The sequence below is a fragment of the Cervus elaphus genome, chromosome 21 (genome assembly GCF_910594005.1).
Source record: "Cervus elaphus chromosome 21, mCerEla1.1, whole genome shotgun sequence".
NCBI lineage: Eukaryota > Metazoa > Chordata > Mammalia > Artiodactyla > Cervidae > Cervus > Cervus elaphus.
In genome coordinates, this window is record NC_057835.1 from 76,708,277 (window position 1) to 76,727,448 (window position 19,172).

A 19,172-nucleotide genomic window follows, 5' to 3' on the forward strand; every position below is an offset into this window, starting at 1 on the left:
TAGGTAGGAAGACAGATGACAAATAGATGAATGAAAGAGTAAAATTTCTTTCTCTTCCTCAAATAAAAAAAGAAAGAAAGAAAAGAAATTGAAGGCAGAGCTTGTCTTGGGGAGAATCTCAGGAAAGGACTAAAAAGTAAATAGGGGTTTTTTTGGCCACAAAGGAACAAACCTTCAAATTTTTAATGTGAAATCTTGAGCAAAATAAGTAGGCATTAACATGGTCAACATGTGTGGATTCCAAGGAAATAGTTTCCATCTTGGAGGAGTAAATCCATTCTTAAGTGGCCTGAATGGTCTTGGACTCAAATTTAACGTGAAGTTCAGGTAGGAGTCTCTGATGCCTTATGGTGGCCTAACAGTATAGTTTTATTCCCTCTATTTTTTTTTTTTTTTTGCCTTCTCTGGTTTTAATTGAGCATTTTATGTAATTCTGTTTTTCTCTTAGCGTATCTATTATGATTCATTGCAAAAAATTTCAGTGTTTGCAATATACATTTTAAACTAAGTTTACCTTCACATTTACACTACACCACTATCACACATTAGTGAGTGAACTTGCTCAGTTGTGCCCGACTCTTTGCGACCCCGTGGACTGTAGCCCACCGGGCTCCTCCCTCCGTGGGATTCTCCAGGCAAGAATACTGGAGTGGGTTGCCATTTCCTCCTCCAGGAGATCTTCCCAACCCAGGGATCGAACCCAGGTCTCCCTCATTGCAGGCAGACGCTTTACCATCTGAGCCACCAGGAAGCACACATTACTACATGGCAAATCCCTTCATGGCAAATAGATGGGGAAACAGTGGAAACAGTGACAGACTTTATTTTCCTTGGGCTCAAAAATCACTGCAGATGGTGACTGCAGCCATGAATTTAAAGGACGCTTGCTCCTTGGAAGAAAAGCTATGACCAACCTAGACAGCATATTAAAAAGCAGAGACGTTTCTTTGCCAACAAAGTTCTGTATAGTCAAAGGTATGGTTTTTCCAGTGGTCCTGTATGGATGTGAGAGTTGGACCATAAAGAAAGCTGAGCGCTGAAGAATTGATGCTTTTGAACTGTGGTGTTGGAGAAGACTCTTGAGAGTCCCTTGGACTGCAAGGCAATCCAACCAGTCCATCCTAAAGGAAATCAGTCCTGGTTGTTCATTGGAAGGACTGATGCTGAAACTAAAGTTCCAATCCTTTGGCCACCTGATGTGAAGACTAACTCATTTGAAAAGACCCTGATGCTGGGAAAGATTGAAGGCAGGAGGAGAAGGGGACAACAGAGGATGAAATGGTTGGATGACATCACCGACTCAATGGAGATGAGTTTGGGTAAACTCTGGGAGCCGGTGATGGACAGGGAGGCCTGACGTGCTGTGGTCCATGGGGTCGCAAAGAGTTGGACACAACTGAGAGACTGAACTGACGGACTTAACAGATAGTCCAAGAGTCTTATAACAGCCTTCCACACCAGCCCTGAAGACATTAATTTCAGTCTGTCAGTCAGTTCACTTATCCCTATGCTCAATCACCCAATACACTGCTACTTTATTTAAAGTTATACTTTAGATCAATTAAAAATAAGAAAAATAAAACTTTTATTTACCTCTACTTATTCCTTCTCCCATGTCTTTCATTCTTTTTATAGACCTAAGTTTTTAATCTGTATCATTTTATTTCTTCCCAAAGAAATTCTTTCAACATTTTTTAAAAGTAGTTCTGCTAATGTCAAAGTCCCTCAGCTTTTGGTTTTCTGAGAAAATCTTTGCCTCTCCTTCACTTTTGAAGAATCATTTTACTATGCATAGAATTCTAGGTTGATGATTTTGTTTCTCTCAAGCACAATATTTCACTCCACTCTCTTCTTACCTGTATGGTTTCTGATGAAAAGTTCACCATGATTTTTATTATCATTCCTTTATAAGTAATGTTTTCCCCTCTTGGCTCTTTTCAAGATTGTCTTTGGTTTACTGCAGTTCAAATATGATATGCTTAGGAATGGGGGCGGGAATTTATTCTGCTTGGTATTCTCTGAGCTTCCTGGAACTGTGGTTTGTTGTCTGTCATTAACTTGGGATAGTTCTGGCCACAATTGCTTCAAGTGCTTTTTTTAGTATTAGAGATTGGTAGGTGCTTCTGTGTGTGTGTGTGTGTGTGTTATACTTTTTGAGAAGGTCTCACAGTTCTTGGTGTTCTGTTTTTATTTTCATTTCTTTTTCTCTCTTTGTATTTCAGTTCAGGAACTTTCCACACATCTCCTGTAATCTTTTCTTGGCCATACTCAGTCTATTGATGAGCCCATCAAGGTCACTATTAATTTCTGCTACAGTATTTTTGATTTCTAACATTTCCTTTCGAACCTGTCTTAGGACTTTTATCTCTCGGTTTACATTACCCATCTGTTCTTGAATGATGCCTACTTTTTCCAGTAGATCCTTTAACATATTAATCATGGTTATTTTAAGTTCTGTGTCTGATAATTCCAACATCTGTTTTACGTCTCAGTCTGGTTCTGATGCTTTCTTTGACTCTTCCGGCTGTATTTTACTTGTTTGTTAGTGTGCTTTGTAATTTTTGTTAAAAGTTGTACATGATGTCATGGGAACTGAGGCAAAAGGTTTTAGAATGAGATGTTATATTACTCTCATTAGGAGCTGAGCTGTGTTTACCGCGTGCTGTAGCTATGGGTGCTAGAGCTTCTAAATGTCTCTAGTGCCCGTGTTTCCATATCCTCTGTGGCCTCTGGCCTCCCTTAAACACTCCTCCTCAGAGCAAGTCTGCATTTTGCAGCTATATCCACTCTTTTTATACAGAAGCCCCTTCGACATGGTGCTAAGGTATGGGGGAGAGCTCCGATGTTAGGATTAAATCTCAGTCTTTTAGGGCACTTATGTCCCTGGGATGCGATCCTCACAGGTCCTTCTTATCCTATTACATAAGACAGGAAGGCTAGACGTGCCTAGACTGAGAGAAATGCCCTTCCTGAAGGTGGATAAGACTGTGTAATCTTTTTCCCTGGATGTAGGCCTTTGTGACGGAGAAAAAATACACCCTGGGAGTTTTGTTTTGTTTTGTTTTTTAACAATGATTAATTATCCCCTTTTACTGCCAGAGCAACAAGCAGATCTTTCTTGGCTCTCAACCATGAGAATTTGCTGGAGTTTCTCAACGTCAAACCCCTGAAAGTGTCAGTTTCCCCCTAATTGTGGCCCTCTGAGGTTCTCATTCTCTTGATAATTTACTCTCAACCTAGAGCAATTTGTCAAAATTACCGTTTAACTGTTCCCTACCAGTTACAGCTTCAAGGGCTTCTGCCCAGATAAGTAGGTCTGGCCACGACTTTCTGAAATCATCTGATTCTCCAGATTGGGGCGGGAGCTGACCTTGCAACCTCAGTTCTCTGACAGGTCTGAGAAAGTCATTGGTTTTCAGTTTGTTCACCTTTTTCAAGTGGTAAAGACAGGAATGACAACTTCCACCTCTTTACTTGCCACAGCTGAAACTCTGTGTTAGTTTCCTAATGATTAACAGCCAGTCAGAATGTTCCATTTTCTGCAACAGCAGCTGGAGAAATACATATGGTCTGATATCAATCTTCAGGCCCAAGATCCAGGCAGCTTCTCACATCTCATTGCCCCCGAAGGCAGGGCTGTGAAAGCATGAGCATTCCTATTGCCAGACCGCTTGCTCAGTCTTTCCCACCCCTGGAGATTGTTTTCATTAATGTGAGACTTCTTTTCTCCATTTCTAAATGGTTGACTCCAAGAGATTGAATCTCAGTGAGTGTTACCATCTCATTGCAGAGCCTGTAGTGTTTTTTTTTAACATTTGAAATGTGTTTTTTATTGTCTTGTTTTCAAAGACCAACCCTGATTTTCTAGATTACTGCTGAATGATAGAAGTTATATTCATTTGTTTCATTCACTCCATTGTTCATTTATTTGATAACAACCTATTGGCTACTTCCAAAAGGCAAAATGCCCCAGCTATACTCTGAGAGGTATAAAACCCACAATTTTCGAACATTCCAAGTGGGAAGTGGTATGTGAATGACCATTGCTATTGTTTCACTAAGTCACGTTCAACTCTTTGCAACCCCACGGACTGTAGCCTACCAAGATTCCTCTGTCCATGGACTTTTCCAGACAGGAATACTAGAAAGGATTGCCATTTCCTTCTCCAGGGCATCTTCCCAACCCAGGTATTGAACCCGGGTCTCCTGCTTGGCAGGCAGATTCTTTACTACTGAGCCACCTGGGAAGCCCTAATGACCGTACTACAGAGCAATTTATGATACTGAGAAATAATTTGATCTGGAAACTACTTATAGGAAGAGACTAAATTCACCAGTGTTACCAAAGTATCATTAAGATTTGCTGTCAGAGCTTTATTACTCAGAGTACAGGCGAAAAACAGAATGTACACTTAAGGAAATTAACGAAGAGGACTTTAATAAAGGGATTATAGATGGAAGTCAGTCAAAGAAAATTAAAAGACAAATCTAAGAGTACCCAACAAGAGGTGCTGACACATCTCAAAGCTACTAAGGGAGCTGTTTTCACAGCCAAGCCTAAAGGGGACAAGGGCAGGGTGTGTTACCAGGACCCAGAAAGAAATCTGTGGGAGTTGTTCTTCTAGGAGATGGCCACGTGTCAGGGGCTGTGGGTTTTGGTAGAGACTGCAGCCATTGCTAACCGAAGTACTGGCAGGGCAAGAATGGGGGGAAAAAATGCTCCAAGACCACCATCTACACGCTTTCTGACCTCCCACTCATACTTCCCATTGGCTCAACCCAAATCAAAGGCAGAGAGCAAACCCGCAGAGCTCCGCTTCCTGGAGGGCAAAGAGGTCAGGAGGGATGAAAGGTGAGTCTGGAGGAGCAAAAGGATGATTCCTACCAGAGAGAGGCGGCACTCCCGGGATCTGGGGGAGAACCTCCTGGGATCTGACGGCTGCAAGGCCTGGATTTGAGGCAGGAGTCAGATGCCAAACATGGTCAAAGCTGCTGCCAATTCCATTGCCACCACATGCTGAGTCTCTGCACAGAATCACCCGGACGCTCACCTCCAGGGAATGACCCCGAAGCAGTATAAATGGCTCTAACACGTGGTATTTATTTGTTAAAAGATTTTGGTGGAGGGAGATAGAAAAGGGTGGCAACCACTTGCTTTCCTCTCTTACAGCCTACTAGCGGCAAGAGGGGGAAACCGCAGAACTGCCAACGTGGTGGCCCACGGCTTTGCCAACCTTCTAACGCTGGACAAAAAAACCCTCCAAGAAATCCTCGTGCATTATCCAGATTCTGAAAAGCTGCTCATGAAGAAGGCCAGGTACCACCCTTGAAACCTCATTAGAGGAGAAAAAAAAAAAATAAACCCATTAGAGAGGAGTTGGCTTCACTTGACACTGTGCTGAGGGCTGCAACCAACTCTCTCCAGGAGAACCACCTATCAAACTATTGTTTATGCGGTGACACATTGAAAATGTCACAGATTAGGAGAAAAGATAGTATTTCTGGGAAGTTCTTCCAGAATCCTCACAACGCTATCTAAAATGGCCTTTCTCTCCTGCCCACAGAGTGCTTTTAAAGAACAAAGCTCCAGGCACAGGGGCAACCCCCCCAAACAAAGGGCTGGCCTTTCTCTTCCCGCCGAAACAAGAAACACCCAAGATGTTTAAAGCGCTTCTGGGAAGCTCTGGGAAAGCAGGGCTTGCAAGACTACTCACACTGAAGAGAGAACAAACCGCTCAGGTAACAGGGCAGAGGGAAAGGAGGGCTCTAACAGAGACCCCCTGGATGAAATACATTCAGACAAGCTCCTACTTTCATCCCGTTTCAGACACTGGCATCATCTGGACTCATTTAACGCACAGAACTGCTACATTATATACAGCACTTATTATTATTTACTGTATGCCCGGGTATCAGCACAGTTAATCCGCCTGGGTTTATTGTGACACTTTTAGTGTTTTGTGAATGTATATGCATATGTACGTGTGTATATATATATGAGAAAAGATGAAAAAGTTAGTCTGTCAGTAGTGTCTGACTCTTTGCAACCCCATGGACTATAGCCCACCAGGCTCCTCTGTCCGAGGAATTCTCCAGGTAAGAATACTGCAGCGGGTAGCCATTTTAATCTGGACTGATTTTTGTGGGATTCTACATTCCTCAGATGGTAAAGAATCTGCCTGCAATTCAGGAGACCCAGGTTCGATCCCTGGGTCAGGAAGATCCCCTGGAGAAAGGAATGGCAATCCACTCCAGTATTTTTGCTGGAGAATATTTGGCCTGGACAGAGGAGTCTGGCGGGCCACAGTCCGTGGGGTCACGAAAAGTCAGACGTGACCGAGACCTGAGGACAGTGCAGCACATGCACACGTACGGCTTCCCTGGGGCTCATCTCGTGTTTTCCGTCTTTGTGAAACTGTTTACTCACTAAAATGTGTCTGCAACCTCACAACCAATATTTAGGGGGCTTGGGGGTCATTCACAGGCATACATGTGCAGAGTACCAAAAAATGTAAGTTGCTGGAGGCACATGTTTCCAGCTGAATTTGAACAAGGAGACACTCTGCCTTCTTGTTTCAGCTCTCACACTGAATGGATGAACTTTTCATGGTCTACTTATTGCCATGTTTTTTGTATGTGTGTGCATTTCCCCCCTCCCACTATTAGAAATGGCCCTTATACATAGTGCCAAAGTACTGTGTTCCAGAGGGCAAAAATGCTGTGATGTGCGTTACAGAGAGACTTGTGTATTAGATAAGCTGCATCCAGGCGTGAGTCAGAGCGCTATTGGCTGTGAGTTCAGTGTAATGAATAAACCATACATATCAAATAAGGTGTTTCTAAACAGAAATGCATATAAAACAAGGTTATGTATTGAGCAGTTGACAAAAATGTTAAAACCAGAGGACTGTAGGATTCTAAACCCGCATTACCCCAAAGAGCAGGGTTTGCTAGTTTAGTGTTCACGGCAGCTTTATAGAACAAAACTACCATGAATAATGAGGATCAACTGTATATATATAAACATATACATACCTATAAATATATAAGACATTTTACCAGTCATTAAACATTTTCACCAGTATTCATTCAATTACTATCACAAAGTCAGAAGTAACCTCACAGAGGGCATCACAGCCTTCATGTAATAGCTGAATAAACTAAGATCTAGATCAATTATTTAGATAAGATCACCATCAATGACAGAGCAAAAGTTATTACTCAGAAATTCAGGCTTCAACACCTACACCAAGCTGTCTCCTAATTCCTAGAAATGTCATGAAACTGAAATGTTTTAGTTTTTCTTTTTTTTTCATACTTCTTTGATTCTCATGATAAGTTTATGAGGGCAGATCCTGAAAAACAGAGCAGAGATTCAGGTTTCCTGAATTTAGTTATTATGTTGTCTCTAAAACAGTAAGAGGTGAGTATCTGTGACTCTTTCCGAAAATCGGTAAAGCAAATATTATAAAGTCAATCACACTCAAAAGATTCAAACTTGCCTGTTCCTTTTCCACACACACACAACACTCTGATGAAGATCAGTGTACAGCAAATACCTCATTTAATCGGCAGGCAAATAATAATTTGTGTAAAAGACTTATGGGGTGAACAACCCTGTAAATCACCGTGTTAAGTAAGGCTCTCGACTCTGTATATGCACCTTCACACCCTGTACAAGCCTCTTTCAAACTAATCTCAAGCATCACCGGCAAATAGCATGGTATGTTTCTTAACGTGAAATTTCTACAGATGACACTAAATGCCAAAGGTTCTGAAACTATACCAGATACCCATGGGGCAAATGGAGAAGACTGTACTAGAAAGGAGACATGAATTTCTCCCTGAGATGCTCCCATGAGCTTATGCAGGAGGGAAACCATAGTTCTAGAGTATTTTTAGAGCATTTTTTGGTATTGGGCTAATACTTTTTTATTAAAAGATAAATATTTAAAATTTCATCTTCATAAAATAAATAAGTAAATATTTGAAAAGCAAAGCATCTTGAACACTAAATCTAATAATTCAGAGACCACGAGTGCCAATGGGAGCAAATTCCTTGGCAGGAACAGAAATGTCACGCACACTATCACTGAATTCAAAGGTAACAGCTCAACCCCATTCTGCAGCACATTAGAAAACTTAGGATAGTCAAAGGCAGACATGATTCCCATATGACGTCAGACCGTCTCTCTTGATGGTGACCCTTAGGTATTGCACATTAATCAAAAGACTCCAACACCCTCAATTATGATTTCAGTATCCATCGACTCTTTTCAATAACTTTCTTCTAGAGAAAAGATGAAAACCAGGAAGAAGAGGATAAAGGAGAAGAATCTGAAGATAAAGGAAAAGAACCAGCAGAGAAACCACTTGAAACATCCAAATGTCAAACGAGTTCCATTACCGCGGAGGAAGCACCCCAGGCAATTAGAAAGGCAGTTTTAGCCAGAGGAACTACCCATCAATCACTCATCATCAGCATGGCTCCTTCTGCCGAGGGCGGGGAAGAGGTTCTGACGATCGAAGTCAAAGAAAAGGCTAAGCAATAAATATGTGATGATCTTTAGATATACTTTAGCTAGTTCCCCAAGAGATTATAGCCAGGATGGGAGTTTAAACTAATGACAGGAAAAGACCTTGCCGGCACCCTTGAGAAACCATAGGCAAATCTCTAGCTTAGTTTCTAGGGCTTATCTGAGAGTGTGATCTTCTGAAGTAGCAATAAGAAGATTATTAAGAAAAAAATCCCTATTCTCCGTTGTTATCAGCTTTGTGCAATTGGTATTCTCCTAATGGTACCTAGAAGGTTATTTTTCTTCTGTTCTTTCTTCATGATGTTTCTTCCCTCCGTTTTGATTAGGTTTGTCTTGGCTCTGAAATGATTCACTAGGTTTTTCTCTTAATGGTCTGTGTGTGTGTGTTAAAGTCTTGCACTGCACTGTTAGTCCTGGTTAAATGTTCTATGTGTATGACTCTTACCTCTTACTTGGGGAGTATGAAATTTTAATAAAATGTCAGAAATCAAGTGATTTTTATCCAAGCCAGGGCGATAAGTCAGTCAAGTATCGGATCAACCCAGCAGGTGGGGTTAAAGGAAGCATCATTATGAACTCAAAGGATATAAAACCCTCCTTGCAGAGGAGTCCTCTGAAGAACACAGCTGGTCAGCAACACTAACAACAGTGAAAGCGAAAGTGTTAGTTGTGGAGGACTCTCTTCAACCCCATGGACTATACCCCACCAGGTTCCTCTCTCTGTGGGATTCTCCAGGCAAGAATACTGAAGTGGGTTGCCATTCCCTTCTCTGGGGATCTTCCCGACCCTGGAATTGAACCCGGGTCTCCTGCACTGCAGGCAGATTCTTTACTGTCTGAGCAACCAGGGAAGCCCAAACCCAAAAGCAAAATCCCATTGCAGCAACGTATTGGAAAAGCTATATACCCTTTACTAAAGAAACAAACGTTAACATTTTCCTTCATATCAACTTAAAAGTCTCATCTGGCTCAACAGACTCAAACAGGAGAAATCAGACTGTCCCCATCTTCCAGGAGGCTAGAGTGACATTTCTCAGAAACTTGCAGGCATCTGCTTCAGAAGGTGCCAAATTTGAGCTTCTTGCTTTCAGCTTTAGTAAAAACTGACGAGGTTAGGAAGGCAGACTGTACACACATCAGATTGACATATCCCTGCAATTTCCGGAAACTACATGTACAGCTGTTTACAAAATCTCCGAGTTAATTAAGTGCACTTTAGGAAGTTGTCCTCATGAATCAGCTAGCATTAGCATAATTACCAAAGTCTCATGCTGTGAGGAGGCTAAAAAAGCCAGGCTGCTGTCGGAAGTAATAATACATATAGAATTCCATTCTAATAAATGCCATTAGTGTATAACATTAAGTTCGGTATAATAAGGCTATTTCCAAGTCTCAGAAGATGGTCACTGTAACGGCACTTTGCTGAGAGTGTTTTAACAAATTATATTAGCCAAAAAGCCTACAACACAGACACATTCAGCAAACCATGTATAAATTAATCACTAGAATAAAATGTATCATTTGGTACTCACCATTTTTAAATGCAAAAATGTTAAGAGTATCACAGAGACATGACAAATTTTACAAAAGGTTGGGTGGTGTTTTTCCAGAGTTAAGCAAACAGAGAGAAATTGGTAAATAGTGCTTACCTGATAAATGGGAGTTTGTTGTGGAGAGTGATTACAAGAGCCAGAAAGAAAAGGTAAAAATAGGACCTCTAAAAAGTCTGATAATAGGGACAAAAAATAAATGAGAAAAGTCCTGAGCTTGTGAATAATAAGTTCTTCCCTTATATTCTATTAAGAAAGTAAAAGTAACCTCCATTTTGTTCTTCCCCTGTCATCTATTTTCTCTCCCAAGCTATCCTTTTTTAGATAATATCTTCATTCTACCAGACTCTCAGACTCAAATCTAAGAGTAATTAGCAATTCTTCCATTGCTTATATAGTGCACCAAATCTTGTCTCTTTCTTAAATCTTACTAATTTCCCTTTCCTTTTCAACTTCAATGCTAACAATTCAGTTCATTTTTTCTGTTCAATTCAAATAAATAATCACTTTTTACCCACTATCTGCTTTAATCACTCTTTCTTTCTCAGTCCTTCTGCCATGGCTAAAGTTGGGTCTTTCTCAAATACAACTATCTTAGACCATTTGGGCTGTGTAATAAAAGCACCACATACGGGGTAGCTGATGAACAACACAGTGTATTTCTCACAGGTCTGGAGGCTGGGAAGTACAGGATCGAAGCCCAACATGGTTCTAAGCAGGCTCCTTCTCACTGTGCCTTCACAGGGTTGAACCGGCAAGGGATCCCTCCAGAGTCTCTTTTATGGAGGCACTAATGCTATTCATAGGATTTGTGGAAGTGACAAATAGTTTCAACAGATTAAATCTGAAGAATTACGGATGGAATTTCATAACATTGTACAGGAGACAGTGATCAAAACCATCCCCACGAAAAAGAAATGCAAAAAGGCAAAATGGTTGTCTGAAGAAGCCTTACAAATAGCAGAGAAGAGAAGTGAAAGGCAAAGGCTAAAAGGAAAGATATACCCATCTGAATGCAGAGTTCCAAAGAATAGCAAGGAGAGATAAGAAAGCCTTCCTTAGTGATCAATGCAGAGAAATAGAGGAAAACAATAGAATGGGAAAGACTAGAGATCTCTTCAAGAAAATTAGAGATACCAAGGGAACATTTCATGCAAAGATGGGCACAATAAAGGACAGAAATGGTATGGACCTAACAGAAGCAGAAGATATTAAGAACAGGTGGCAAAAATACACAGAACTATACAAAGAAGATCTTCATGACCTGGATAACCATGATGGTGTGATCACTCACTTAGAGTCAGACATCCTGGAATGTGAAGTCACGTGGGCCTTATTGAAGTATCACTACGAACAAAGCTAGTTGAGGTGATGGATTTCCAACTGAGCTATTTCAAATCCTAAAAGTTGATGCTGTTAATGTGCTGCACTCAATATGCCAGCAAATTTGGAAAACTCAGCAGTGGCCACAGGACTGGAAAAGGTCAGTTTTCATTCAAGTCCCAAAGAAGGGCAATGCCAAAGAATGTTCAGACTACCATACAGTTGCACTCATTTCACATGCTAGCAAGGTCATGCTCAAAATCCTCCAAGCTAGGCTTCAACAGTTCATGAATCGAGAACTTCCAGATGTTCAAACGGGATTTAGAAAAGGCAGAGGAACTGGAGATAACATTGCCAACATCTGCTGGATCATAGAAAAAGCAAGAGAATTCCAGGAAAACATCTACTTGTGCTTCATTGATTACACAAAAGTCTTTGACTGTGTGGATGACAACAAACTGTGGGAACCTATTAAAGAGATGGGAATATCAGACCAATTTTCCTGTCTCCTGAGAAACCTGTATGGAGGTCAAGAAGCAACAGTTAGAACTGGACATGAAACAACAAGCTGGGTAAAAATTGGGAAAGGAGTACGTCAAGGCTGTGTACTATCACCCTGCTTATTTAACTTATTTGCAGAGTACATCATGCAAAATGCTGGGTTGGATGAATCAAAAGCTGGAATCAAGGTTGCTGGGGGAAATATCAATAACCTCAGATATGCAGATGACACCACCCTTATGGCAGAAAGTGAAGAGGAACTAAAGAGCCTCTTGATGAAAGTAAAAGAGGAGAGTGAAAAAGTTGGCTTAAAACTCAACATTCAAAAAACTAACATCATGGCATCCAGTCCCATCACTTCTTGGCAAATAGACAGGGAAACAATGGAAACAATGACAGACTTTCTTTTTTTGCCTCTAAAATCACTGCAGATGGTAATTGCAGCCCTGAAATTAAAAGATGCTTGCTCCTTGGAAGAAAAGCTATGACAAGTCTAGGCAGATATTCCTGTGCCGACAAAGGTCAGTAGAGTCAACAAAGGTCAGTAGAGTCAAAGCCATGGTTTTCCCAGTGGTCATGTATGGATGTGAGAGTTGGACCATAAGGTTGAGCACCAAAGAATTGAAGATTTTGAACTATGGTGTTGGATAAGACTATTGAGAGTCCCATGGACTGCAAGGGAATCAAACCAGTCCATGCTAAAGGAAATCAACCCTGAATACTCATTGGAAGGACTGGTGAAGCTGAAGCTCCAATACTTTGGCCACTTGATGCAAAGAACCGACTCATCGGAAAAGACCCTGATGCTGGGAAAGATAGAAGGCAGGAGGAGAAGGGGACGACAGAGGATGAGATGGTTGGATGGCATCACTGAGTCAATGGACATGAGTTTGAGCAAGCTCCAGGAGATGGTGAAGGACACGGAAGCCTGGCGTGCTGCAGTCCATGGGGTTGCAAAGAGTCAGACACAACTGAGTGACTGAACAAGAACAATAAAGGTTGTTCATGAGAGCTGAGTATCTCCCAAAGCACCTCCCAAAGACCCCACCTCCTAACCCTATTATATTGGGGTTAGGATTTCAATACATAAATTTGCTGCGACTGGGAAGAGGCAGAGGTGAGGGTCACTAACAGTCAAACCATGGCAACTACTTTTCACCATTTTGTTTCTCTGCTCAGTTCAGTTCAGTCACTCAGTCGTGTCCAACTCTTTGCGACCCCATGGACTGCAGCACGCCAGTCCATTGAGACAGTGATGCCATCCAACCATCTCATCCCTGTCGTCCCCTTTTCCTCCTGTCTTCAACCTTTCCCAGCATCAGGGTCTTTTCCAATGAGTCAGTTCTTCGAATGAGGCGGCCAAAGGATTGGAGCTTCAGCTTCAGCATCAGTCCTTCCAATGAACAACCAGGACTGATCTCCTTCAGGATGGACTGGTTGAATCTCCTTGCAGTCCAAGGGACTCTCAAGAGTCTTCTCCAACACCACAGTTCAAAAACATCAATTCTTCTGTGCTCAGCTTTCTTCACAGTCCAACTCTCACATCCGTACAGGACCACTGGAAAAACCATAGCCTTGACCAGATGGACCTTTTTGGCAAAGTAATGTCTGCTTTCAAAGTAATGTCTCTGTTGTTCTCTAACTTCTGTTTAATTTTACATTACAATAAGGTAAAGACTAGCTCCTACACTTTATTTGTATAAAGACAGAAAGCCCAGGGGTTGTTTGTTTTTGTTTTCACCTTTTTATTTTTTTAACTTTTTTTAACCTGGAGGATGATTGCTTACAATGCTGCGTTGGTTTCTGCCGTACAGTGGGAAAACTCAGTGTATATACTGAGATACGGGCCTCCCTCGTGGCTCAGAGGGTAAAGCACCCACCTGCAAAGTGGGAGACCTGGGTTCGATCCCTGGGTTGGGAAGATTCCCTGGAGAAGGAAATGGCAACCCACTCCTGTATTCTCACCTGGAAAATCCCATGGACAGAGGAGCCTGGTGGGCTGCAGTCCACGGGGTCGCAAAGAGTCAGACACGACCGAGCGGCTTCACCTCACTTCACGTTGTGTATACACATGCATGTACATAAGTGTGTATCTATCCCCTCCCTATTGAGCCTGCCTTCCACCCCCACCCTACGCCACTCCTCTAGGTCTTCACAGAGCACCAGGTTGCATTCCCGCTGTCGTATGCCAGCTTCCCGTTAGCTACCTGTTTTACACATGGCAGTGTATATATATCAAGGCTAATTTCTGTTTGTCCCACCCTCTCCTTCCCCCGCTCTCTGTTTCTTAAGGAGAGAGGTTATTAACAGTGAATTCATGGGAGCACAGTACATAGGAAATTAGCATAGAAAAGAGGCTTGACTTCACTTGTGCTCAAAGAAACGTAAATCAGAATGAAAAAGGAATATACCCATCAAATAGGAAAATATTTGGTAGTAGACAATAATACCTAGTGCTGGTATGTAAATTTGGGCTACTATTCCGGCAGTACTTCTTAGAACCCAGCAGTACTGGCTCATATATACATCCCAGGAAATCCTCAAGTAGGTCCATAAAATAAAATGCAAGAGGAAATGCATTGCTTGTAGTACACAGGGGACTGAAGGCAACCAGATAGGCTTCAGATAGCAGAATGGATAAAAATTTATATATGGTGTGTGGAGTATGGATGTGTTTTTAATGAAATTTTATTCAGACATTAGAAGTAATGAATTAGATTTACATCTAACAACATGGATAGGTCTCTTTTAAAAACTAGTGTATTTTTTTTTAAGTAAAAAAATGAATGAGACCTTTAGTTATACCATGCATCACATTTTAATAAAGCCAATCTAATCAACACTACTGAGGACAAATCTATAGCCTGACAAAGCCAAGTTTATTAACCTGCAGCAACAGGAGAGACCATTCACCAGAGGAAACATGAGTGTTCCACCAAGCACAGAAAAGGATGAGTTATGATAGGATCTTGGGGAAAGGTAGAGGTTTGTTGTTGTTGTTCAGTCATTAAGTCAAGTCTGACTCATTGTTACTCCATGGACTACAGCACGCCAGGTTCCTCTGTCCTTCACTATCTCTAGGAGTCTGCTCAAATTCATGTCCACTGAGTGAGTGATGCTATCTAACCATCTCATCTGCCACCCCCTTCTCCCTTCACCTTCAATCTTTCCCAGAATTGGTCTTTTCCAATGAGTCAACTCTTCCCATGAGGTGGCCAAAGTATTGGAGTTTCAGCCTCAGCATCAGTCCTTCCAATGAACAACCAGGACTGATCTCCTCTAGGATGGACTGGTTGGATCTCCTTGCAGTCCAAGGGACTCTCAAGAGTCTTCTCCAACACCACAGTTCAAAAACATCAATTCTTCTGTGCTCAGCTTTCTTCACAGTCCAACTCTCACATCCATACATGACTGCTGGAAAAACCATAGCCTTGACTAGACGGACCTTTGTTGGCAAAGTAATGTCTCTGCTTTTTAATATGCTATCTAGGTTGGTCATAACTTTTCTTCCAAGGAGTAAGCGTCTTTTAATTTCATGGCTGCAATCACCATCTGCAGTGATTTTGGAGCCCAAAAAAATAAAGTCTGTCACTGTTTCCACTGTTTCCCCATCTATTTGCCATGAAGTGATGGGACCAGATGCCATGATCTTTGTTTTCTGAATGTTGAGCTTTAAGCCAATTTTTTCACTCTCCTCTTTCACTTTCATCAAGAGGTTCTTTAGTTCTTCTCTGTTTTCTGCCATAAGGGTGGTGTCATCTGCATAATTGAGGTTATTGATATTTCCCCCAGCAATCTTGATTCCAGCTTGTGCTTCTTCCAGCCTAGCATTTCTCATGATGTACTCTGAATATAAGTTAAATAAGCAGGGTGACAATACACAGCCTTGACATACTCCTTTTCCTATTTGGAACCAGTCTGTTGTTCCATGTCCAGTTCTAACTGTTGCTTCCTGACCTGCACACAGATTTCTCAAAAGGCGGGTGGTCTGGTATTTCCATCTCTTGAAGAATTTTCCACAGTTTGTTGTCATCCTGTGGCCATTGCTGAGTTTTCCAAATTTGCTGGCATCTTGAGTGCAGCACTTTTACAGCATCATCTTTTAGGATTTGAAATAGCTCAACTGGAATTCCATCACCTCCACTAGTTTTGTTCATAGTGATGCTTCCTAAGGCCCACTTGACTTAGCATTCCAGGGTATCTGGTTCTAGGTGAATGATCATACCATCATGATTATCTGAGTCATGAGGATCTTTTTTGTATAGTTCTTCTGTGTATTCTTGCACCTCTTCTTAATACCTTCTGCTTCTGTTAGGTCCATACGATTTCTGTCCTCTATCGAACCCATCTTTGCATGAAATGTTCCCTTGGTATCTCTAATTTTCTTGAAGAGATCTCTAGTCTTTCCCATTATATTGTTCTCTATTTGCCTTGATCACTGAGTAGCCTTAGGAGAAACCAAAAGTTCAGGCTTCCTGATTTTGGACTTCCAGCCTCCAGACTGTGAGAAAATATATTTCTGTTGTTAAATACCCATTCTATACTATATCATTCTATACGACAGCCCCAGGAGACTAACATACTTAGTTTCATGAACTATGGCAGGAAATAGCTGTTGGTTGGAGAAACAAGAAACAAGAATGAGGAAATATCTCATTTCAAGATATGGAGATTCAAGAGGCAGTGATAAGACAGGTCTGTGGAGGCGTAAAATAACCATACTAGGGGAGCCACGGCTGTGAGTGAATGTACGGAATGCCCGCCTTAAATTACATCAGCTCGTTTGTTGGGTACATGGCAAACAGAGCTCCCAGAACCTTAGTTACAGGGAAGAACAGTAGTTGAAAATGGATTTATAACTTCCATGGGCTTCCCAGGTGGCTCAGTGGTAAAGAATCTGCTTGCCAGTGCAGGAGATGCAAGAGATGAGGGTTTGATCCCTGGGTCCAGAAGATGCCTTGGAGGAGGAAATGGCAACCTACTCCAGGATTCTTGTCTGGAGAATCCCATAGACAGAGGGGCTTGGTGGGCTACAGTCCACGTGGTCACAAAGAGTCAGACATGTCTTAGCAACTGAGCACACACACACACACACACACAACCTCCACAGATGTTGCCCACACTTCTCTCAACAAACTCTGATACATTCATTCATTCTACATAAAACCACAGGGTCTTATCACCTCCTAGTTCCTAACAGACACCAAGCCTACAACCCACTGTTGATAACAATTCCATACTTTGCTTTAAAAGGTGAAATATGTGAAGGGGACAGTGAGAACCTGGTTAAAAAAAAAAAAAACATAGATGGGGGAGACATTTTCCCTTATGAATTTCAAAAAAATTTTCTAATTAAAAATGAAAAATTTGCACAAGGTGGGGTTGCCCCCACCCCAAGATAGCATAACTAACAGCGTGTGTTCAATAAAAGGTAGCTAAGTTAATTGGAGAAAAGTTATGACCAACCTAGACAGCATATTGAAAAGCAGAGACATGAGTTTACCAACAAAGGTCCATCTAGTCAAAGCTATGCTTTTTCCAGTAGTCATGTGTGAATGTGAGAGTTGGACTATAAAGAAAGCTGAGCGCTAAGGAATTGATGCTTTGGAATTGTGAGAAGACTCTTGAGAGTCCCTTGGACAGCAAGGAGATCCAACCAGTCCATCCTAAAGGAGATCAGTCCTGAATATTCATTGGAAGGACTGATGCTGAAGCTGAAACTCCAATACTTTGGCCACCTGATGCAAAGAACTGACTCATTTGAAAAGACCCTGATGCTGGGAAAGATTGAAGGCGGGAGGAGAAGGGGACGACAGAGGATGAGATGGTTGGATGGCATCACCAACTCAATGGACATGAGTGAGTAAACTCGCGGGACTTGGTGATGGACAAGGAGGCCTGGCGTGCTGCAGTCCATGGGGTCACAAAGAGTCTGGCACGACTGAGCAACTGAACTGAAAGTAAATGGAATCCCCAAATGAAGTGTGGTGTTCCTCCACCCAGTGCTGAGACCAGGACCAGCCTCTTCGAGTCTGCCTTTATCACTATGCCATGCCTTGTAGTTACTTCTGAGATTTCTACTGAAAAATATCTGGCTTTTCAAGGCATGGAGCCCTCAAGGTCTCATTCTTCTGTACTCTTTTCACTTCCTTCAGCTGAGAATTTATCAATACCCACAAAGTACTCATTCAGGCTTTCTCTTTCTTACCCAGGTCCCCTCAAGAAGTAGGGTGTATCTTCCAATATTCTACACTCGATTTCAAGTAACACTGTGTCTCACTGCTGCTGACAAAGTCTTCCAAGTGCCACGGGAGTAGAACACCCCCCAACCTGGTCCCCAAACTCCCCACGGGCGTGCTCACTCCTGCCAGTTCTCCAGCCTCGTGCTGCAGCCCCGGATCCACGTGCTCAGTGCTACAGGTCAGCACTGACACGTTTCCCTGCAGGACCTTCTTCCACCGTCTCCTTGCCTACACATTGTGCTCTCCAGGGAATGCAAACTAAATCTAGCATTGCGTGCGTGCATGCTAGGTCACTTCAGTCGTGTCCCACTCTTTGCAGCCCTATGGACTGTAGCCCGCCAGGCTCCTCTGTCCTTGGGATTCTCCAGACAAGAATACTGGAGCGGGTTGCCATGCACTCCTCATTAACTTGCCCTTGATCATTATGAGTACAAAGATTTCCTGGGTTAGGATATTGGAAAGGGCTCACCACACTCCACAGAGCATGCGCACACTTCACAGGGGTTTTATCTAAAGGCAATGGATCCCAGGCAGAGAGAGAAGAGCTGCCCAGGCAAGCACCGGAAGGTCTGCCTAACCTCCCGTGAACACTCGGTGTCCTTAGTCCCACTAGGACCTGATCACGTGTTTCAGGACTGAACTACTCACATCTGTGTAAGGAAACGACGCTTCAGGAGAGTTCAAAGCTGAGGTTCCCAATGGGGATCCTATATCCCCAGAGCCACATATACGATGCTGGCTGACTAACCAGTGAGATCACTAGAAAACTTTCAGTGAAAACTGATTCTGGCGGTCACCCTCGGAGTTTGGCACTTTAAACACTGCCTTATAAATCCCACCACCCTTTTCTTCACCAAGAGTCAAAACCCAGTGGTCCCCAGAGATGAAAACTGAGCTTTTCCCTGTTCCTTCTTCTACTACTGCTAAGCCATCCATCTCTCTTCTCTGGACCCGTGAGAGCCCATGATCATTAATCATTTAACTAGTTGACAAGCAGCTGTTGACTAACTGGCTAATTG

The 19,172-nt window shown here is 42.3% G+C and overlaps 1 protein-coding gene across 1 annotated transcript in view; it reads left to right on the plus strand.

Annotated features, from left to right (window-relative positions):
• The window catches only part of CNGB3 (cyclic nucleotide gated channel subunit beta 3), a 174,501-nt gene extending 165,949 nt beyond the window's left edge, over positions 1–8,552 (plus strand). The window contains exons 16-18 of the mRNA XM_043880041.1: positions 5,171–5,317; positions 5,565–5,739; positions 8,295–8,552. Coding sequence (XP_043735976.1) covers positions 5,171–5,317; positions 5,565–5,739; positions 8,295–8,552 — 580 coding nt within the window. The remainder of the gene's footprint in view (positions 1–5,170; positions 5,318–5,564; positions 5,740–8,294) is intronic.
• The last annotated feature ends 10,620 nt before the right edge of the window (positions 8,553–19,172 follow it).